At 44.8% G+C, this 24,891-nt stretch overlaps 1 protein-coding gene across 1 annotated transcript in view; it reads right to left on the bottom strand.

The window, feature by feature from the left end:
* LOC146776290 (neural-cadherin-like) overlaps nucleotides 1-24,891 on the bottom strand; it is a 567,428-nt gene that overhangs the window by 352,409 nt on the left and 190,128 nt on the right. The window contains exons 14-15 of the mRNA XM_085637108.1: nucleotides 1,236-1,363; nucleotides 219-405 (exon numbers count right to left, since the gene is read on the bottom strand). Coding sequence (XP_085493234.1) covers nucleotides 219-405; nucleotides 1,236-1,363 — 315 coding nt within the window. The remainder of the gene's footprint in view (nucleotides 1-218; nucleotides 406-1,235; nucleotides 1,364-24,891) is intronic.

The following is a 24,891-nucleotide window of genomic DNA, read 5'->3' as shown; positions in this document are numbered from 1 at the left end:
CTTTGCCAATGACAGTGCATTTTAAAAGCAAAGGACATTGAGTGGCAAAGCCAATAGCAGCGACCTCAAAGCATTGTCAAAGTGAGACCAATTAGCTTTGCCTGGCACAGACTACATCAATAACACAGCTTGTGTACTATCTTAAATATCAGTTTAGACTTCTTCTATAAGAAGCGATTATATTTTACAAAACCAACATAGATAGATTTGTGCCTCACCTGAATTAGGCTGCCCATGTTTTCCGGGACGAGCAGATTCCGAGCCATCTGTTGACTTTAATTCTAACAAGTAGGATCCCTTTATCTCTCTGTCAAAAACAGTGGTAGTATAAACTGAGCCAGTTTCAGGATCGATGCGGAAAAATGTGTTATCCCCATTTCGATCATGCAACAAAGAGTAGGTTATCTGAAGAAAGAGAAACAACAACATTGATGAAACCTGTTACAACTGTCCATCTGTACTCAAATAACACAACGAGGAATGTTCTCGATGCTATGACTTGACAGATCCTAGCTAGCTGCAGGAGCTCCCTGTTGTTGCCCCACCAGGTCTCTTTTAAGCAGTAAAGGCTTTCAGCTGGGGAAGGTGTCTACTGTGGACTAGATCACAAGTGACCACGTGACACGTAGAAACAATGCTGAATTCCCACAACTCACCATGCATTGGTCTGCCAATGCTTACCAATTTACAAACAATTTAGAGGGAAGTCAAAAAACGGTAAGAAGGAACTCATAAAACCTTTCATAAGACTAAATCCCAGTAAGACTTGATATTAATATAAAATGAGGTTATTTATACCTTATTTTTATGCTCCCGGGCAAACCATGTTTTAAAGCTACATAACAAACAAGCCTGCATCTTGGGTTTATGTAGGAGATGTCATTATGATCCAACTCAGTAGTAATTATTCTTAAGCTGGTAGAAGACGGACACAGGTCTCGGACAGGGACACTCATTCCTCTGGCTTACCCCACCACATGCATGAGAAGTGCTGGGCAGGGGAGTATGAGGGGTCAGGGGGGAATGAATACATCTGGAAAATATATTCCATGCTCTTTTTCCATTCATTGACTTCAGTTGCTTTGAAAAAAACTCCAATTGCCTCTGAAGTTATCTCAAATCACGTATTTCCTATACAAAATATGATGCATATTTTACATTTAATTCAGAATGTGAGCAATTATGTTATGCCTCATCAGGCGATAAAGTACATAAATGGTCTGCTAGGAGCTCACCTTTCCATTTAGATCAAGATCTAGGTCTGTTGCAGACACCTGAAGAACGAATGTGCCGGCTGGAGTCCCCTCTGTGACTGCGGCTTCATAGATTGAAGAGGTAAAGAAAGGAACGTTGTCGTTCACATCTTGAAAGAGTAAGAAAAAGGTGTGTCATTGACCATCAAGGCAAGCAGCCATCTTCACCGTCCATATATCTTTGGCAACACGTCGGTGATCATCAATATAAGCATCAATGCTGCACACCTTTATCCATAAGAACATCACTGAGAACCAATGGAAGCAGCTATCAGTGCTGGACGGCCCAGTGCAGTAGTACACCACTGAGAAACAAGCACAGCAGCTAAGAGTGCTGCAGGCCTCAGAGCAACATTACGTCACTAAGAATCAAGGCAAGCAGATTACAGTAGTACATACCTCTATGCAGCAGTATCTCAATGATTCAAGGAAAGCAGCTATCAGTGCTGAATACCTCTGTGCAGTAGAGTCTCACTAATGATCAAGGCAAACAGCTATCAGTGGTACACTAAGAATGAAGGAAAGCAGCTACCCGTGGTACACTCCTCTATCAACCAGTACGTCACTAAGAATGAAGGCAATCACCTATCAGTGCTGCGTACCTCTGCAGCAGTACGTCACTGAGATGTAAGGCAAGAAGCTATGAGTGCTGGACACCTCTGCAGCAGTACGTCACTAGGAATCAAGACAAGCAGCTATCAGTGCTGCACACCTCTGAAGCAGTAAGTCACTAGGAATCAAGACCAGAAACTATCAGTCCTGCATGGCTCTGTGCAGTAGTAAGTCACTAAGAATTAAGGTAAGTAGCTATCAGTGCTGCACACCTCTGCAGCCGTACATCATTAAGAATCAAGGCAAGCAGCTATCAGTACTCCACACCTCTGTGCAGCAGTACCTCACTCAGAATGAAGGCAAGCAGCTATCAGTGCTGCATTGCTCTGCAGCAGTACCTCACTAAGAATCAAAGCAAGCAGCTATCAGTGCTGCACACCTTTATGCAACAATACGTCACTAAGAATCAAGGCAAGCAGCTATCAGTGCTGCACACCTCTGCAGCAGTACGTCAGTAAGAATGAAGGCAAACAGCTATCGGTGAAGCAAGCCTAGGAAGCAATGCATCACTAAGAATGAAGGCAAGAAGCTATCAGTGCTGCACACCTCTGCAGCACTACGTCACTAAAAATGAAGGCAAGCAGCTATCAGTGCTGCATGGCTCTGTGCAGTAGTACGTCACTAAGAATCAAGGTAAGTAGCTATCAGTGGTGCACACCTCTGCAGCAGTCCATCACTAAGAATCAAGACAAGCAGCTATCAGTGCTGCACATTTCTGAAGCAGTACGACACTTAGAATGAAGGCAACTAGCTATCAGTGCTGCACACCTCTGCAGCAGTACATCATTAAGAATCAAGGTAAGTAGGTATCAGTGCTGCACACCACTGTGCAGCAGTATGTCACTAAGAATCAAGGCAAGAAGCTATCAGTGCTGCACAGCTCTGCAGCAGTACGTCACTGAGAATCAAAGCAATCAGCAATCAGTGCTGCACACCTCTTCGGCAGTACATCACTGAGAATCAAGGCAATCACCTATCAGTGGTACACACCTTTGTGCAGTAGTACCTCACTAACAATCAAGACAAGCAGCCATCAGTACTGCACATGTCGGTGCAGAAGTACCTCATTAAGAATGAAGGCAAGTAGCTATCCATGCTGAACACCTCTGCAGCAGTACATCACTGAGAATCAAGGCAAGCAGCTTACAGTGGGACATACCTCTATGCAGCAGTATCTCACTAAAATTCACGGAAAGTGTAGGAGAGTAGGATCTGCTTCACATGGGTTCCCTCACTTTTTGCTGGTGTTTCAAAGTTTTTCGACCTTAGTCTGGCTGTGCCCCTACTAATCAGGACCCCAGCCTAGCTGCTTCCTCTCTAAAATAGTTTCCATGTACATTAGGTACATATCTAATTGGATTCTGGAGTGCCTTATAAGCCCCTAGTATATGGTATACTATGTACCTAGGGCATAGGTACCTCAGAGGCCTACCAGGGGCTGAAGCATGTATTATGCCACCCCTGGGAAGCACTCCAAAATGCTACCACAGGTCTGCTACTGCAGCCTGGGTAAGGGTGTGCTTGCGCCCCTTACAGTGGTATAGGCTTTACAGTATTTGCATATGCAGATGATATAGCCATAGTGACTACTGATCCCAGGGAGGCAATAGTGGAGATCGAATCATTGGCCAAAGATTTTGGAAGTATGTCAGGATACAAATTAAACGCGGAAAAAACCCAAATTCTTTGTACAAAGAATATACAATTTAATGATTGTCGGGTCACTAACGAAGTAACCTATTTAGGTATTCAAATTAAAACCCAAATGCAAGAAATTGTCGAGAGTAATTGGGAAGCGAGTATAGCCCAGATTAAACACTCATTAGATAAATGGAGCAGACTTCAATTATCCATAATCGGAAGGGGGAATATAATCAAGATGAATATTTTAGCCAAAATATTGTATTTATTTCGTAGTATACCTTTGGAATTTCCACTTAAACATATACAGTATTTACAAAACATCTGTGGGAAATTTGTTTGGGCCCCCGGTAAACCGCGTAGATCCATGAAATGGCTTACATTGCCGGAAGAAAGAGGAGGACGTGGTATACCTGATTTTCTTTTTTATTATTATATCTGTTTTTTACAAAAAATGGGATATATACTGACAGGGGAACCTCCAAAGAATGAGGCGGATAGCCCATCTATTTTCTTTTTACTTTTAGGAGCACAAGCAAAAGGTTGCTTATTAAAAGAACTAGAGGGCAATTATTACAAACATACACGATTTAAGACACTTGCCTCAGCATTTAAAGTGTGGAGAAATGTCAAGAGAATAATTAAACTTGGTAAAATTACATATTACACTCCTTTTGAAGCCTACAAATTACTCCCCTCGGTGTTTTGGGATGATATCGCTAAGATATGGTTTAAAAAAGGGATTTCAAGAATTGGGGACTTATATCGTAAAAATGCTATATTTGCAACATATGCAGAATTATCAGACAAATTCCGGCTCTCACCGGTGTTTTTTTTTAAATATCTTCAAGTCCGCGATTTTTGTTTAAAAAATCACATTGAGGCTCTTCCTAATGACTTAATTGAGGGAATCCGGCTTCAGAAAAGGATTGGTCCATTATATGCGATTTTAAACGAGTACAAAAATGATGACATGCAAAAATACAACCAGTACTGGACTATACAATTGGAAGACCCTCAAATTGACATAGGGGAATCGTTATGTCTCGCTAAGAAAATCTGTTTGGCAGCTAATTTAAAAGCCCAAGTCTATAAAACTATTTTTAGGTTATACTATACTCCTAAACGCATGGCGACTTGGGGCGAAAAATATGATGGTAAATGCTTTCGGTGTGGAGAACAAGAAGCAGACATGGTACATATCTTTTATAATTGTACAAAACTGGCGCATTTTACTGCTGAGGTTGAAAGATTTATTTCATTGGTACTTGGTTGTCCGTTAAAGATTTCTCCATCACTGATGATTTTGGGAAGATGTCAAAGTATATACAGCCATCAGGTTTTAAAAGAACATTCTTATTTTCTTTTTCTTGCAATGACTGTTGCCCGGTGATGTATTGCAACAGAGTGGTTATCACCTGAGGCTCCGACGTTTGAATTTTGGAGAGCTAAGTTGTATCGTATGTATGAAATTGAAATGCATTTATATGCTCTAAAAGGAATCAGGAAGAAACGTTTAGGTATTCTAATTTGGGGAACCCTCATGAATTTTTTGTCCGACGATATGGGTATATTGTAGTATGTGTGATTTGTTCTTTTTTCTTCGCTCTGTTTCTTTATTTTTTTTGCCGCTCTCTGCTACATCAATTTATGTATGTTTACTTTGTGAATCCGTCTTGGAAACAATAAAAAAAAAAAAAAAAAAAGAGAATCAAGGCAAGCAGCTATCAGTGCTGCGCACCTCTGCAGCAGTACACCACTAAGAATCAAGACAAGAAGCTATCAGTGGTACACAACTTTGTACAGCAGTATGTCACTAAGTAACATGGCAAACAGCTATTGGTGTTGCACACCTCCACAGCAGTACGTCACAAAAACGTAAGGCAACCAGCTATCCGTGGTACACACCTCTGTCAAGCAGTACGTCACTAAGAATGAAGGAAAGCAGCTATCAGTGCTGCACACCTCTGCAGCAGTACATCACTAGGAATCAAGGCAAGCAGCTTTCAGTACTGCAAAGCTTATGCAGCAGTACGTCACTAAGAATCCAGGCAAGCAGCTATCATTGCTGCACACTTCTGTGCAAGAGTATGTCACTGAGAATCAAGGCAAGCAGCTATCAGTGCTGAATACCTGTGTGCAGTAGTACCTCACTAATGATCAAGGCAAGCAGGTATCATTGCTGAATACCTGTGAGCAGTAGTACCTCACTAGTGATCAAGGCAAGCAGCTACCAGTGGTACACAACTCTGTGCAGCAGTATGTCACTAAGTAACATGGCAAACAGCTATTGGTGCTGCACACCTCCGCAGCAGTACATTACAAAAAATGAAGGCAACCAGCTATCCGTGGTACACACCTCTGTCAAGCAGTACGTCACTGAGAATCAAGGCAAGCAGCTATCTGTTCTACACGCCTCTGCAGCAGTATGTCACTAAGAATGAAGGCGAGAAGCTATCAGAGCTGCACACTTCTGCAGCAGTACGTCACTAAGAATCAAGGCAAGCAGCTATCAGTGCTGTACACCTTTCTTTATTTGTACTTAACTAACAATCAAGACAAGCAGCTATCAGTACTGCACACCTGTGTGCAGTACTACCTCATTACGAATTAAGGTGCTTAGCTATCAGAGCTGCACACCTCTGCAGCAAAACGTCACTCAGAATGAAGGCAAGCAGCTATCAGTGCTACACACCTCTGCAGCAGTACATTAGTAAGAACCAAGGCAAGCAGCTATCAGTGCTGAATACCTGTGAGCAGTAGTACCTCACTAGTGATCAAGGCAAGCAGCTATCAGTGGTACACAACTCTGTGCAGCAGTATGTCACTAAGTAACATGGCAAACAGCTATTGGTGCTGCACACCTCCGCAGCAGTACATTACAAAAAATGAAGGCAACCAGCTATCCATGATACACACCTCTGTCAAGCAGTACGTCACTGAGAATCAAGGCAAGCAGCTATCTGTTCTACACGCCTCTGCAGCAGTATGTCACTAAGAATGAAGGCGAGAAGCTATCAGAGCTGCACACTTCTGCAGCAGTACATCACTGAGAATCAAGGTAAGCAGCTATCGGTGCTGCACACCTCTGTGCAGCAGTACATTACTAAGAACCAAGGCAAGCAGCTATCAGTGCTGCACACCTCTGTGCAGCAGTACATTACTAAGAACCAAGGCAAGCAGCTATCAGTGCTGCACACCTCTGTGCAGCAGTACATTACTAAGAACCAAGGCAAGCAGCAATCAGTGCTGCACATCTCTGTGCAGCAGTACATTACTAAGAACCAAGGCAAGCAGCAATCAGTGCTGCACATCTCTGTTCAGTATAAGTCACTAAGAATCAAGGCAAGCAGCTATCAGTACTGCACACCTCTATGTAGTAGTAGTACCTCATTACGTATGAAGGCACTTAGCTATCAGAGCTGCACACCTCTGCAGCAGTACATTACTGAGAATCAAGGCAAGCAGCTTACAGTGGAACACACCTCTGTGCAGCAGTACCTCACTGAGAATCAAGGAAAGCAGCTATCAGTGCTACACACCTCTGCAGCAGTACACCACTAAGAATCAAGGCAAGCAGCTATCTGTGGAACATACCTCTATGCAGTAGTACCTCACTAATGATCACGGCAAGCAGGTATCAGTACTGCACACCTTTGTGCAGCAGTACGTCACTGAAAATCAAGAAATCAGCTATCAATGGTAAACAATTCTGTGAAGCAGTACGTCACTAAGAATGAAAGAAAGCAACAATCAGTGCTGCACACCTTTGTGCAGCAGTACATCACTGATAATCAAGGCAAGCAGCTATCAGCGCTGCACCCCTCTGCAGCAGTACTTTACTAAAAATGAAGGCAAGCAGCTATCAGTGCTGCATGGCTCTGTGCAGTACATCACTAAGGATCAAGGTAAGTAGGTATCAGTGCTGCACACTTCTGTAGCAGTACATCATTAAGAATCAAGGTAAGTAGGTATCAGTGCTGCACACCTCTGTGTAGCAGTATGTCACTAAGAATCAAGGTAAGTAGGTATCAATGCTGCATACTTTTGTGCAGCAGTATGTCAGTAAGAATCAAGGCAAGCAGCTTTCAGTGCTGCACATCTCTGCAGCAGCACATCACTGAGAATCAAGGCAAGCAGCTATCAATCAGTACTGCACACCTCTGTGCAGTAGTACCACATTATGAAGGCAAGTAGCTATCAGTGCTGCACACCTCTGCAGCAGTACATCACTAAGAATAAAGGCAAGCAGCTATCCATGTTTAACTGTTCTGCAGAAGTATGTCAGTAAGAATTAACGCAAGCAGCTATCAGTGCAGCACACCTCTGTACCAGTACATCAATAAGAATCAAGGTAAGTTGGTATCAGTGCTGCACACCTCTGTGCAGCAGTATGTCACTAAGAATCAAGGCAAGCAGATATCAGTGCTGCATACCTCTGCAGCAATCCGTCACTGAGAATCAAGGCTAGTCAAGACCCTGGAACCTACTTACTATAAGAAAACTAGATTCAAAATAATCAAATCTGCATATGCTGTATGGCAGAGAATTCGGAAGCTTTTTAATATCCCTAATCTTAACCTGTATACTCCTTTTTCAGCTCATGGCCTATTACCCTTAACATTCCAAGATAAGATTACGTTTAGATGGGCGGATATAGGTATTCAGGTTATTGGGGATATTTGCCAAAACGGCAGCTTGAAATCATTCATACTTTTACAGAAGGAATTTGGCCTCCCTAAATGTGATTTTTTAAAATTTTTACAAATTCGCAGTTTTCTTAGTGCTAAATTAAAAACGGGCCAGGGGAATTTGGATCCTATCAATATAGTTGAAGTGCTTCCACGACAACTACGCATTGGGGCACTATATCAGATAATGTTGGCTGAACTTTTCGATGATTTAATAATGCAATGTGCTCGCTGGGAACAGAAATTAGATAAAATATGTATTAATTTGGTCAAATCATTAGAGTTGTCAAATTCAGTGGTTATGTCTGGTAGTCTTAAATCGCAACATTTTATGTCTGTCTTTGATCTGTACTACTCCCATGCCAAAATTTCGAAGTGGACCCAATCTATGGGGAACTCTGGTCATTCGTGTAACCGCTGAGGATTGTATGGGGCTGACTCTATACATATGTTTTTCTTATGCCCATGTTTAAACAATTTGTTTCAGGATATAACGGGCTTCTTAAATTTAATTTTATTAATTCCTGTTATATTAACCCCTGAGCTGGTTATTTTTGGTGTTGAAAGTGAAGATGAAATAATATCTCGGGAAAATGACGAAATTAGTTTTCTTTTTATTTCTATGTCTATTGTGAGATTATGTATAACCACTAATTGGATCAATTCTGATGCTCCTACTTTTTGTAATTGGAGAGCAAGGTTACTCTCATTATATAATCTAGAATTATCTGTCTATAAAAAACGAGGCCCCAAGAAACAAAGTTGGGGGCAAAAAATGTGGTCCCCGATTACTAAATGGCTCGATGCTACTGTATAGTTTTGCTTTATATTTTTCATTTTTCATTTTTATATAATTGAACATTCAATTCTTGTAGACTGTATTTTCTTTCCTGTTTTTATTTCTTTTGATCTGTATGAGATGCACAAACTCTGAAATTCTTGGTTACGTGTCAAGTAAATCAATAAAATCATTTAAAAACCAAAAAAAAAAAAAAAAAAAAGAGAATCAAGGCAATCACCTATCAGTGGTACACACCTCTGTGCAGCAGTACCTCACTAAAAATGAAGACAAGCAACAATCGGTGCTGCACACCTCTGCTGCAGTACGTCACAAAGAATGAAGGCAAGCAGCTATCAGTGCTACACACCTCTGCAGCAGTTTGTCGCTGAGAATCAAGGCAAGCTGCTATCAGTGCTGCACAGCTCTGCAGCAGTACGTCACTAAGAATCAAGGCAAGCAGCTATCAGTGCTGCACACCACTGTTTATTGGTACCTCACTAACAATCAAGGCAAGCAGCTATCAGTATTGCACACCTCTGCAGCAGTACGTCAATAGGAATCAAGACAAGCAACTATCAGTCCTGCATAGCTCTGTGCAGTAGTAAGTCACTAAGAATTGAGGTAATTAGCTATCAGTGCTGCACATCTCTGTAGCTGTACATCATTAAGAATCAAGGCAAGCAGATATCAGTGCTCCACACCTCTGTGCAGCAGTACCTCACTCAGAATGAAGGCAAGCAGCTATCAGTGCGGCACAGCTCTGCAGAAGTACCTCACTAAGAATCAAAGCAAGCAGCTATCAGTGCTGCACACCACTATGCAGCAATACGTCACTAAGAATCAAGGTAACCAGCTATCAGTGCTGCACACCTCTGCAGCACCACGTCACTAAAAATGAAGGCAAGCAGCTATCTCTCCAGTATCACCCCCCACATCTCCACTGATACTGAGGTCTGTATCAACAGCCCGCGGCTGTCCTCCTTTAGAGCAACCTCCCTCATTGAGGTCTCCGCCACGTTAGCCAAAATGAAAAGCGGCTCCCCTCTTGACCCAGCCCCGGCCAGACTATTAAAAGCTGCCGTCCCCAGCATAGCTTCCACCATCAGGGATCTCATTAACATCTCCTTGCGCCAAGGCACAGTGCCGCCCAATTGGAAAAATGCGGTTGTCAAAGCCCTGCTAAAGAAACCCCATCTGAATCCTGACGATATGTCTAACTATAGACCCATATCACTCCTTCCCTGCATCAGCAAGATGGCGGAGAAACTAGTTAATTCCCAACTCTCCCAATTCCTTGAGACCAACAAAATCCTGCGCCCATCTCAAACTGGCTTTAGGCCCGGCCAGGGCACGGACACAGCCCTCCTCTCCGTCATTGAGGAAACAAGGCGCATTCTGGATTCAGGAGGATCAGTGGCAGTGATCCTCCTGGACCTCAGTGCCGCCTTTGACACGGTGGATCACCGTGTCCTTCTACATCGCCTGGCCAGGGCAGGAATTGTGGGCTCAGCACACGCCTGGATTAACTCCTTCCTATCAGGCCGTTCATTTCAGGTGTGGGACGGCAACTCTCGCTCAGACCCCCTTCCACTCACATGTGGAGTCCCGCAGGGGTCCTCGCTTAGTCCCACCCTGTTTAATGTCTACATGGCCCCTCTGGAAGACGTCGTGACCCCCTATGGGATCAAAATTGTCAACTACGCTGACGACACCCAACTTGTCGTCTCCCTCTCCCAGCTGGACAAACACCCAGACAGCCTGCGGAACTGCCTCCAAGACATCTATTCCTGGATGTGCGAATCTTCCCTAAAATTGAACGGTTCTAAAACCGAAATTATGCTCTTGGGCAACAAATGGTCATCAATCCCCGCCTCGGTGTGGCCGGACACCTTTGGTGAGATACCCACTCCAAAGTCAGAAGTCAAAACGCTAGGCGTTTGGCTGGAACCTAGCCTCACCATGAAGACCCAGGCAACCAAGACCGCTGGATCATGCTTTGGTCTTCTGCGGTCAACCCGTAAAATTCTCCCTCTCCTTCCTCCTATATCCAGGAAACTGCTGGTTCAAGGGCTCATCCTAGCCAGACTCGACTACAGCAACGCCGTCTACCTCGGTGCACCGGAGTCTACCTTAGCCAAACTCCAACGGGCACAAAACGCTGCGGCACGGGTTATAATGGACCTCCCCCCCAGAGCCTCTGCCAAATCAGCCCTCAAGGCCCTGCACTGGCTCCCTGTCCGCCAACGAGTTGAGTTTAAGGCAATGTGCACCAGTCACAAACTCATCAATGGTGCCGGCCCTGCCGCCCTGAAAGACCTTGTCGCCCCCTACAAAGCCCCTAGGGCACTGCGCTCGGACGACGAGCATTTGGCCATCGTCCCTAAATTTAAGAAGGTTCGGACCGGTGGCCGTCGCTTTTCGGTTAAAGCCTCCTCAGGCTGGAACGCACTGCCTCGCCATTTGCGTATGGAACCCTGCCACGCTCTCTTCCGGAAAAAACTAAAAACTTTCCTATTCCCCAAATAATCATCCGGTCCTCCCTCCTCTTGGGTTATCATAGCTATATAGCGCGGGGATGCCTCCGGGTCACCAGGCGCTTTATAAATCTATAAATAAATAAATAAATAAATAAATCAGTGCTGCATGGCTCTGTGCAGTAGTACGTCACTAAGAATAAAGGTAAGTAGCTATCAGTGCTGCACACCTCTGCAGCAGTCCGTCACTAAGAATCAAGACAAGCAGCTATCAGTGCTGTACATGTCTGAAGCAGTACAACACGTAGAATGAAGGCAACTAGCTATCAGTGCTACACACCTCCGCAGCAGTACATCATTTAGAATCAAGGTAAGTAGGTATCAGTGCTGCACACCACTGTGAAGCCGTATGTCACTAAGAATCAAGGCAAGAAGCTATCAGTGCTGCACAGCTCTGCAGCCGTACGCCACTGAGAATCAAAGCAAGCAGCAATCAGTGCTGCACACCTCTTCAGCAGTACATCACTGAGAATCAAGGCAATCACCTATCAGTGGTACACACCTCTGTGTTAGTGAGGTACTACTGCAATCAAGACAAGCAGCTATCAGTACTGCACACCTCTGGAGCAGTACATCACTGAGAATCAAGGGAAGCAGCTATCAGTGCTGCACACCTCTGTGCAGCAGTACGTCACAAAAAATGAAGGCAACCAGCTATCCGTGGTACACACCTCTGTCAAGCAGTACGTCACTACGAATGAAGGCAACCAGCTATCAGTGCAGCACACCTCTGTTTATTTGTACGTCACTAACAATCAAGGCAAGCAGCTATCAGTACTGCACACCTGTGTGCAGTACTACCTCATTACGAATTAAGGCACTTAGCTATCAGAGCTGCACACCTCTGCAGCAGTACGTCACTGAGAATCAAGGCAAGCAGCTATCAGTGCTACCCGCCTCTGCAGCAGTATGTCACTAAGAATGAAGGCAAGAAGCTATCAGTGCTGCACACTTCTGCAGCAGTACGTCACTAAGAATCAAGGTAAGCAGCTATCGGTGCTGCACACCTCTCTGCAGCAGTACATTGCTAAGAACCAAGGCACGCAGCTATCAGTGCTCCACAACTCTGTGCAGCAGTACATCACTGAGAATCAAGGCAAGCAGCTATCAGTGCTACACACCTCTGCAGCAGTACACCACTATGAATCAAGGCAAGCAGCTATCTGTGGTACATACCTCTATGCAGCAAAATATCACTAAGAATCAAGGAAAGCAGCTATCAGTGCTTAATACCTCTGTGCAGTAGTACCTCACTAATAATCAAGGCAAACAGGTATCAGTGCTGCCCACCTCTGTGCAGCAGTACATCACTAAGAATCAAGGCAAGCAGCTATCAGTGCTGCATATTTCTGAAGCAGTATAACACTTAGAATGAAGGCAACTAGCTATCAGTGCTGCACACCTCTGCAGCAGTACATCATTGAGAATCAAGGTAAGTCGGTATCAGTGTTGCACACCATTGTGCAGCAGTATGTCACTAAGAATCAAGGCAAGAAGCTATCAGTGCTGCACAGCTCTGCAGCAGTACATCACTGAGAATCAAGGCAAGCAGCTATCAGTGCTACGGACCTCTGCAGCAGTACACCAGTAAGAATCAAGGCAAGCAGCTATCAGTGCTGAATACCTGTGAGCAGTAGTACCTCACTAGTGATCAAGGCAAGCAGCTACCAGTGGTACACAACTCTGTGCAGCAGTATGTCACTAAGTAACATGGCAAACAGCTATTGGTGCTGCACACCTCCGCAGCAGTACATTACAAAAAATGAAGGCAACCAGCTATCCGTGGTACACACCTCTGTCAAGCAGTGCGTCAATAAGAATGAAGGCAAGCAGCTATCAGTGCAGCACACCTCTGTTTATTTGTACCTCACTAACAATCAAGGCAAGCAGCTATCAGTACTGCACACCTGTTTGCAGTACTACCTCATTACGAATTAAGGCTCTTAGCTATCAGAGCCGCACACCTCTGCAGCAAAACGTCACTAAGAATTAAGGCAAGCAGCTATCATTGCTACACACCTCTGCAGCAGTACACCACTAAGAATCAAGGCAAGCAGCTATCTGTGGTACATACCTCTATGCAGCAAAATCTCACTAAGAATCAAGGAATGCAGCTATCAGTGCTTAATGCCTCTGTGTAGTAGTACCTCACTAATGATCAAGGCAAGCAGGTATCAGTGCTGCACACCTCTGTGCAACAGAACCTCACTAAGAATCAAGGCATGCAGCTATCAGTGCTGCACACCTCTGTGCAGCAGAATGTCACTAAGAATGAAGGCAAGCAGCTATCATTCCTGAAAACCTCTGTGCAAGAGCATGTCACTGAGAATCAAGACAAGCAGCTATCAGTGGAACACACTTCTGTGCAGCAGTACGTCACTAAGAATGAAAGAAAGCAGCTATCAGTGCTGCACACCACTGTTTATTGGTACCTCACTAACAAACAAGGCAAGCAGCTATCAGTACTGCACACCTCTGTGCAGTAGTACTTCATTAAGAATGAAGGCAAGTAACTATCAGTGCTGCACACGTCTGGTTATTTGTACCTCACTAACAATAAAGGCAAGCAGCTATCAGTTCTGCACACCTCTGTGCAGCAGTACATTACTAAGAACCAAGGCAAGCAGCTATCAGTGCTACACACCCCTCTGTGCAGCAGTACGTCACTAAGAATGAAGGCAAGCAGCTATCAGTGCTGTACACCCCTGTTTATTTGTACCTCACTAACAATCAAGGCAAGCAGCTATCAGTACAACACATCTCTGTGCAGTAGTACCTCATTACGAATGAAGGCACTTAGCTATCAGAGCTGCACACCTCTGCAGGAGTACGTCACTGAGAATCAAGGCAAGCAGCTATCAGTGCTACACACCTCTGCAGCAGTACACCACTAAGAATCAAGGAATGCGGCTATCAGTGCTTAATACCTCTGTGTAGTAGTACCTCACTAATGATCAAGGCAAGCAGGTATCAGTGCTGCACACCTCTGTGCAACAGTACCTCACTGAGAATCAAGGCAAGCAGCTATCAGTGCTGCACGTCTCTGTGCAACAGTACCTGAGAATCAAGGCGATCACCTATCAGTGGTACACACCTCTGTGCAGCAGTAACTCACTGAGAATCAAGGCAAGCAGATATCAGGACTGTACACCTCTGCAGCAGTATGTCAGTAAGAATGAACGCCAACACCTACCGGTGATGCACAACTCTGAAGCAGTACGTCACTAGCAATCAAAGCATACAGCTATCAGTGGTACACACCTCTGTGCAGCAGTACATCACTCAGAAACATGGCAAACAGCTATTATTGCTGCAAACCTCTGCAGCAGTACGTCACTAAGAATCAGGACAATCAGCTATCAGTGCTGCACACCTCTGCAGCCATATATCATTAAGAATCAAGGAAAGCAGCTATCAGTGCTGCACAACTCTGTGCAGCATTACGTCACTAAAAATCAAGGCTATCCAAGGTACATACCTCTGCCCAGCAGTAACTCACTGAGAATCAAGGCATGCAGCTATCAGTGCTGCACACCTCTGCAGCAATATGTCAGTAAGACTGAAGGCAAGCACATACCGGTGATGCACGACTCTGAAGATGTACGTCACTAAGAAAGACAACATGCAGCTATCAGTGCTGCACACCTCTGTGCAGCAATACATCACTAAGAATCAAGGCAACCAGCTATCATTGCTGCACACCTCTGTGCAGCAGTACATCACTAAAAATGAAAGAAAACAGCAATCAGTGCTGCACACCTCATCAGCAGTACATCACAGAGAATCAAGGCAAGCAGCTATCAGTGTGTGAGAGTTCCGACCCGTCAGGACCTCAGAACGCATGCGCGACAGAGAACGGCTTCCCGCCGGAAGGACGGAGCGGTCTAGTGTCCCAAGTCCTGCTTACACACAATCAAACGTCACCCGCGTCACAGAGACAGGATTGGTGCAGCGGTCAAATGAAGGAGGAGACAGAGGCAGTGCAGGACGGAAAAGGGGCGGAAAACGAGGGAGGAGGCGTCCACCAACAGAGAGAGACGGGACCGGAGGAGGCGAACGGCAAGAACGGAGAAGAACACGCGTCGGACAAGAAGCAAGTACCAGCTGAGAGACCAGAGAAAGGGGAGCCCAGCGGTATCAAGGAAGAGAAGAAGACGGGAAAGGAACACCTCGACAGACCCGAAAACACACCTGCATCCGAAGAGCTCCAAGGTCCCAACGCCGCGGCCCTATTCCGGGGTCGTGGCCCAAGGCAAGTGACCGCTCGGGGATCGTTGTGGTGGTGGGCGGGGCAGGGTTGCATGGGGCTATAAAACGGGGCACTAAGAGTGTTTGGGGTGAACATTGCCGCCACTGCCTTATGTTCCTAGCATTGAACAGCACCCTGTCCCCCTTATACCCCGCTAAGCATTAAACCCTTGTACAGTCACGCACCCTGGTGAAGGTAGCACAAGATCTAAAGCGCACGAACAAAGCAGTAACCCCGTTTATTTTGTTATTTTCATGTCCCGGGGACCGGAATCTTCTGCAAGCAACAAGAGAAGAGAGCAGCGGAAAGCGGGACCGAGTGTTGGACCTTACTTCCAGAGACTTTTTGCCTTACTGAACGTCACGGATTGTTTTTCCCTTCCCTTGTTTAGACTTCCATATTTACGTTACACCAGTTCTGGAAGAAAAGACATTAAAGAAGCAGATACTTCCTTAATCAAGCCTCTATTCTCCGTCATTCTTCCAACCATCCAACCACTTCCCCGAGGGGGAGGGTCATCGCGGTCAGGGGTCACAGCCCTACTGCCCACCGGGCTATTACAAGTGGTGTCAGAAGTGGGATTGTTTTCAAACACCGTGTCGCCTCATGACACAACCCGTGCCCATGGAGAACGTTATATCCCAATTGGCCGAAGGCCAACGACACCTACAGTTGGTGTTAGAACAACAGATCCAAGCCGCTCGAGTAGAGCGTGAATCCCTGCAGGGGGCTTTGAAAGAGCAGGCCACCCTTATCACCACAAATCAACAGGTCCAAGACACAGCCATCTTACGACTAACTGACGCCATAGTCAACACCCAGGTCCGTCCCCATGTCCCAGGGACGGTGCTACAAAAATATCAAACGGGAGAAGACCCGGATTTCTTCTTTTTGAACTTTGAGAGAGTGGCTACCACAGCGGCCTGGCCACAGGAAAGGTGGGGCCAATATATAGCACCCCTGCTATCCGGAGAACTACAGGCCGCGTACCAGTCCGCAAATCCCACCGGGGCAACCCCCTATGAGGAAGTAAAGAAGGCCATTCTCGAACGGATGGGATGCGATCAGGAGCACTATCGCAATAAGTTTCGGAGGGAAAAATGGGCCGCAGGAGACAACCCCCGAGCCCTGTACTTTCGGATCAGGGACTTGGGTCATAGGTGGTTAACACCACACACTTCCTCAGTGGAAGAGGTAGTAGAAAAAGTCTACCTGGAACAGTTTTTGGACGCATTACCACCGAGTACCCGGTCCTGGATCAAGCAACATCCGATGCTTACAACTACATCGGCTGTTGACCTCTGTGGAAATATGGATTTTTCTGGTCAGTTATGTCCCCTATCTTGGACCCCAACGGTTCTATGTGCATGTTACAAGTACATGTATGTTCCCTCCAGTTCCAGTTATGAAGACGCAAATACATGTGCGTCCACCGTTAACATGTCCTCTGTTGATCCGCCATGAATGGGCTGGATATTCCATTCCTAAGTACGAAAGGCCACCGCCTTTATATGGTTCACTTATGCCATTTTACAGTCCAGGCAAGTAGGCCCTGATTCTGTCATCAAGCTTTTCTTGCTTTCTGTCTCTGAAGCTCCAGTCCGAGCCTGCATCTGTGACCATGAACTTTGTCTCATCCTCTGCGCGGCTCACGATGCCCGACATCAGCTTGCTGCCTGCCAAGAACTGTATTTCACCTTCGGAAATTATCTGCTCCGCTCCCTGCCCAATGCATTCCTGTCTAGTAGTTTAAGTAAACATTCTTCCAGCTACCAAGCAAAGGCCCGACTTCTCTGTCTTCATACAAGTAATTCATAGCCCTGTTACTATGGAAGATTCCGCCCTCGCATCTGGTGTAGACACTTAGACGCTTGTACACGCACTAACCGTCAGTATAGTCAGTATAGAATAAGATTCTACTCTAAGAGACCTCTCTTTTGGATAACATAGTTCTTTAAACATAGGATGTTAGATATGATTTGGGATTAGGTTGACTTGACCCTCCAGACTTCTGTCGCCACATGTAGAGCTAAATATCAAGTCCCCTTCACCCCCTAGTTGCACGTCAATCACACGTCATACTGCTGCGCGCGCATCTCTGCCAAGTATTTCTGCTGATACTGCGAAATTATCTCATAGATCCACCCATTTGTGACATCACAACCAATGACGTTTCTCTGTTACGCCCTATTACGCCTCTTTTCATTACGTATGTGTATTCTTATCTGTATTATCAGCTGTTACGCCTCCTGCATCTGTCTTAATGTAAATGCTTTTCATATATATATTGTTACCTGTCAATAATGTATTGCCTTCACTTCCTGAACCTTCGTGGTGATGGAACCTGAAATCCCTGATTCGAATCAGTATTGGAATAAAGCCCATTCCGAACCTCTAATACCACGGATCCTGCCTCTTATTTACTGAGCTATTTTTATTACGTTTCCGTATCAAATTAAGTCCCGGTAATTAAATTATTTACCACATGAATGGCGCCCGAACAGGGACACTTTCTCATCTCACGCGCCGGCGGTGCGTTGCAGGCCCGGTCTCCTGCCACAGCTGGACGGACAATAACGCGTACCAGCAGGATTTCCTGTGTCTCCCTCCGGTCAAGCGGGGGCGACTGAGGCTGCGATCAACACCCAGACGAGGCGGTGAGAAGTGCGAAGTATCCCGACCAGAGCCTAGCTGAGAGAGCAAGATCCGAGGTATACAGAGGCCCACCAGTTTCCGAAGTCCCAAGTCGAGTCCAGTGTCCGAAGCGTTCGAGTCGAGTCCAGTCCGGTTCAAGTTCAGTCCAGTTTCTGAGGCCTTCCGTTTCCGAGCTACCCGGTGAGTACCATTACTGGGGAGGCGTTCTGGCGTGCACATAAGTTGTGCCGGTCCAGACGGGTTTGGGTACACAAATCCGGTCTGCACTGTTTCAGCAGTGTATCTGTACTGTTTAGCAGTGTATCTAGTATATCAAGTATATAAATTCAGAATAATTCAGTTCAAGTCGAGTATCATGTTTAATGATTAAGTTTTCCTTAGTTCGTCATCATCATTGTTGCTCAGTTAAATGTTAAATGTTAAATGTTTATAGTACGTTCTGCATATTGTGGTATGAATGACTGTTCATTATTGTGATTACTGTATTAAGTTTGTTCAAGATCAAGTATCAGATCAGTTCTCAATATGCCGCTCTTTTCGAAACTAAGACAGATCACAACTAGAAAAGGGGTACTCGAAGAAGCTGTTCCCATTCCTCCTAGGGACACTCCAGGGTACTTCATGTATCATAAACATGGCCTAGACGCCATATTATTTCTTGATCTATGGGTAGACTACACTAAGGAATTACCAGAAAGTCAGAGGTGGCCCGCAGTGGGGACCTGGGATGCAGAGTGCATCGTGAAAGTAGAGGAAGAATTATGGAAAAAGAAAGCTAGACAATCACAGAAAGACGCCATTGAATTATGGCGTAAAGAATCACATAGACGAACAGAAAAAGCACGTAGACAGGAAGAGAAGAGTAAAGAGAATTCTAATGAAGTCCGAGAAAATCTATTAATTAAAGAAGGTGCACGAGTGAAATCAGAACAAGTAGACAGACAAAGAAATGCCCTTATGAATGGTATGTATCCCCTTCTGGCTGAAGGATTACCTAAGGCTACTCCAGGGATACCAAAAGACTTGCCAACCCCATTATTTCCAATAAAGGTACATCCTAAGGGGCATCCTAGAACCGCAGAAGATGTTTTTCTTTCCTCATATTTAGATGACGCAGCTCCCGAGTATGCTCATCCCGCCCCACATAGACCGCCTGCCAGGGAGGTTCAACGCCGAGATCCAGTACCCGTATCGTTACAGCAACAAGTTCTGACACAAGTTCCGGCAAGCACATCTGTTTCTGCATCTGTTCCTACAGCTACTTCTATAGCTGTATCCACGCCTATAGTTGCTGTATCACGTTCAACGAATCCTTTCACACCCGATACCCCAGATGGGGCTACCGGAGGTGCTACCAATATCTTTTCTACGCCACCTAGAATAAATAAACTTACTTTTCAAGAGTCAGCACATTCACGTACCCCCAAACTCATAAATGCCCGTACGCTTAAGGAACTTCTTATAGATTGTAGATATGACCCTGTGCCCGGAAAAGAGGACGAAATGACCCTAGCATCATTACGTATCAGACGAGCCGCAGTGTATTTAGGGAAATTACCAGGAATGACTGCACATCTAGATAATATATATCATTTTGTCCAAACCGGGCGAGATTCTGAATGTATTAACAGAGCTATGGAATACCAGAAAGTGGAAATACAGGGGGAACTGTTGCGTTTCCTCATAAATTGTGTGATCAGAAATCAAGACCGACCGGGGGTAGACCCGGAAGCAATGCAGATTCTTACCAGATGGAGCCAGAATATATCAGAAGGGAGACATGATAAGCAAAACTGTATAATAGCCATGTGCCGAAAGATCCGTAAAGAAATAGAACGCCTACACGAAGAAAGATCAGCGGTAGACCAGTTTGAACAAAGCGAGGAAGAAGCATCAGGACTGCCCACAGGACAGTCAGAAACTATAGCCTATGTAGGTAGAAGAAGATCTTGTAATAGTACTAGATGTCTTACTGATCCGATACGTCCGATGTGTCTAGAAAATAACAGGAAATTTCAAACACCAATAATAAATATAAGGTCTAACGAGCATTCATTCCAAGCAGCAGATAAATTACTCCGAGAACGAAGGGGTTATCATTTTCTCGATTCTATGGATGAACAAGAATTAGCCAGGTCAGCTGTCCATTGGGTTGACAGTCCCGGGAAGTATAGTGATGACACAGTAGCTCACACATTTTTGAATCTCACCCCAGATGAACAGCGTTTAGCTGGGATTTATATGATTCAACAACTTCTTATACTATATAAAAGCCAACATTCAGATCCTGGTCCCTTACCTGATATATTGACCGAATTACTCACGAATAGATGGAGAGGTTCAGGTACTAAGCTAATTAAAGAAATACTAGAATCAAGAAAGCAGTACATTCTTTTTATATGCCCAGAACATGTCTCACTGCCCATCAAGGAAAGAACCATGTATTACATGGACAGACAGAATCCCTTACGAGAAGTGCACCCAATAAAGGGCGAGGACAATGAGTTTAAACGTGTATATGTGTATACGCCCATATCGAAAATAGAATTGTTGGAAATGAAGAAAGTGGTACCCAGTCATGACAAAGACCCAGCGGGTTTCCACCGAGAAATTAAAGACATGTTACTCATGGGAGAGTATACCTATCCCGACATTATGACAATATTAAAGGTATTGATGCCTGCTGGCATTTATGAAAAACTCAAGGAAAAAGAGTGGGAGGTAGGAGACCAAAAGATAGATTGGACAGCATTAGAAGCAGAAGAAAAGGCCCGAGGTCCAGGTTCGGGGCTTGGGGACAAAACTAAAGCACTACCAGGTCTACTAGTACAGGTACTGCCACGTTTATTAACCACGAAAAAGGAAGACTGGGGTGCAATTTCAGCCTGTAAACAAAAGCAAGATGAAGACACTAGTGATTTCTATGCACGATTTGAAAAATGTTTTGGTATAAATAGTGGTATAAAAGCGAGTAGCGAATCATACCCACATCTGTTTGTGACAAAATTAGTTGAAAATACCTTGCCCCAAGTGAAGAATAGAGTATTAAAATTCGAGAGTACCTGGCAAGGTAACACTCCATCACAAATGTTACAAATGTTACAGTATCATCACAATAGAATTAGAGAGGAACAAGATCATGAACAAAGACGCATGAAAGACACGAAAATGAAAATGCTAGTCTCCCAGACAGTTCCAGTTGAAGGACATAAAAAGGGTACGACACATTCTGGCGATTTAGCGGGACCTGTAAAGGGGACATGCAACTATTGTAAACAACTAGGTCATCATGTACACGATTGTCCAGTCCTGAAGCGTAATATCGCCACGGGCATTACAAAAGAAAGACCACGGCCACTTAGACAGGATCAGAATGAACAAGGAGCCTTGCAGCATGCACAGTCCATGCCAGCTCCACAACAGACTATACAGTTTGTGCCAGCTGCACCAGCGCTGCCTGTTGCTGCCACGCAAACCACGACACGACAACTGTACCAGACCGCACAGTATGACTATCCTGATTATCAACGATATGCATGAACCAGCCTAGAGAGGGAAGTTGACTTACCCCTTATCGAGATCCCTGTAGATCAAGAAGGACCTTATGTACATAGTGAATTATTAGGCCAAGACAGAAAATTTTTACTCGATACAGGGGCAAGTCGAACAACAATAAAACGTAGTGAAGTTCCAGGGGCACCCCTCTCAGGCTCACAGAATATTTCCCTTGGTTTTTCAGGAAAACCTATTGTTAATGAAGTGTCACAACCTCTTCCACTTACGATAGGACCTTTGACCCGAACTACAGATTTATTGCTTACTAAATCATGTCCAGAAAACCTGTTAGGAATAAAAACACTGAAGGCTCTAGGAGCTATAATATGTTGTTCTCCGGAAGGAGTAAGATTGTTTTTACGTGATTTTAAAGGTCATTATGTGTCTAGAGACATGGATCCCCGATTGCAGACTTTACCTACACATCTATGGGCACAAGGCCCTACTGATGTTGGTTGCATGAATATTACACCATATCGAGTCACACTAAAGGCAGGAGTGGTACTACCACGAATGCGACAATACAAGTTACCACCAGATGCTGTAGTGGCTTTACTACAAATCATTGACGAGCTCATTGCCCAAGGAGTGGTTGTAGAAACAGACTCCAATGTATGTAATTCACCGATAATTCCGATTCTCAAACGAACAGATCCGAAGGCCCCGCCAGTATATCGATTGGTTGTTGATCTGCGCGAATTAAATAAGTGTATTGTGCCGCAATTCCCTGTGGTCCCCGATATCTCATCATTACTGACAGCTATTGATTCCGAAGCAACATTCTTTACTGTAATTGATCTCAAAAATGCCTTTTTCAGCGTCCCAATAGATCCGGAAAGCCAATATTTGTTCGGATTTAGTTTAAATGGACGTAGCTTCAAATTCTCACGCGCACCTCAAGGATTTACAGAAAGCCCCAGCATCTATAGCCAAGCACTGAAACGAGAACTCGACAGCATCCACATGCCAGTTAACACTGCCTTGCTTCAATATGTCGATGATCTGCTGATCACCGCCCGAAGCGAACCTGAATGTGAAAAAGCATCACTGACAGTTTTACAATTTCTAGCCGAAAAGGGGCACAAGGTGTCCCCTTCTAAGCTGCAATTCTGTGTCCAGCGAGTTATTTACCTTGGTCACTCGCTGTCCAAGGAGGGAAGGCAGCTTACACCAGACCGCATTCAGTTAATAGCTAACATGCCAATACCCAAGACACAAAAGGAGGTGCGGGCTTTCATAGGCCTCACTTCATATTGTAGACAGTGGATCCCTCAGTATGCATTTTTAGCAAAACCACTCATTCAGTTGACAACACAGGAGGCAGCCACATCGACTGTTCTCCCTTGGACTCAGGAACATACACAAGTTTTTGAAAGCTTAAAGAAAGCTCTATGCCAAGCACCTGTTTTAGCAACACCATGTTACAGTAAACAGTTTACACTCTTTATTACAGAACGCGAAGGTACTGCCTTGTCAGTACTCACACAGGAACAAGCAGGAGCACACAAACCATGTGCTTATTTTTCTAGTACATTAGATCCCGTAGCTCAGGCTCTGCCTGCGTGCCTAAAATCAGTGGCAGCGACAGCTTTAGCAATCAGACAAAGCGATGCCATAGTGTTAGGACATCCATTGACAGTACAAGTACCACATGCAGTGGAGGTTCTTGTGAATCGAACGCAAACACAACATTTGACTATAGCAAGACTTACAGGGTATGAACTAACACTGTTTCAGCCACATATAGAAATCAGACGTTGTAACACATTGAATCCTGCCACACTTTTACCTGTAAATGGAACAGACCCACTAGCCCATGACTGTATTGATGTTATTACAATCACGACGAAACCCAGACAAGACTTGACAGACGTCCCATTGTCAGACCCAGACCTGACGTTGTATGTAGATGGTTCATGTATGAGAACAAGTACAGGAGAGCTAGTGGCCGCGTATGCAGTCACAACAGACACTGAAGTCGTTGAAACAAATCGTATTAATACCTTGTCAGCTCAAGCAGCAGAGCTCGTCGCTCTGACACAAGCCTGTATTCGAGCCACAAATAAAAAAGTCAACATATACACTGATTCACGTTATGCATTCGGAGTCGTACATGACTTCGGCGTGCTGTGGCGAGAGAGAGGTTATTTAACTTCTCACGGTGCCCACATTCAGCACGGACCCCTCATTCATGCCTTATTAGATGCAATACATTTACCCATTGCAATATCGATTATGAAATGCAAAGCACATACGAAAGTTACTGATATCATTTCTCAAGGCAATGATCTAGCTGATAGAACAGCTAAACAGACTGCTCAAACTCAAACATCCGAGATGACAAAGACAATAGTCCAGACGCCAACACATTGTATGACGGTTAAAGATCCTACTCTTGACGTAATTGATATACAGACACATGCTACACCAGAAGAAATAAAGAAATGGACGGAATTAGGAGGGATCCAAACGGATCAAGGATGGTTGATGAAGGAAAAGTCTGTGTGGTTCCTTCCTGATTCAATGGTCCAAGTCATTATTAACACTATCCATAGTCCAGCGCATCTAGGAGAGAAAGCTATGCTAGACAGCATTCAACATATTTGGTTCAACAAGCATTTACGAGCTGCAGCCAAACAAAAGGTTCGTACCTGTCTGATCTGTTGCCAGTTCAACCCAGGAAAAAGCGTTCCCGTAGAACAGGGTGGATTTCATCCTCCTGATCACCCTTTTGAAGTCCTCCAGATGGATTATATCCAGATGGAACGATGCAGAGGATTCAAATATGTTCTCGTAGTTGTGTGTGCTCTTTCCCGTTGGACGGAGGCATACCCGGTTTCAGATTACACTGCCCCGACTACTGCCAAACAGTTGGTTCGAGAATTCTTCCCACGATACGGTTTACCACGTGTGGTTCACT

Source organism: Triturus cristatus, chromosome 12 (assembly GCF_964204655.1).
Source record: "Triturus cristatus chromosome 12, aTriCri1.1, whole genome shotgun sequence".
NCBI classification, from domain to species: Eukaryota; Metazoa; Chordata; class Amphibia; order Caudata; family Salamandridae; genus Triturus; species Triturus cristatus.
Note: the sequence above shows the minus strand (reverse complement) of the source record. Positions and strands in the feature narration are given on the sequence as shown.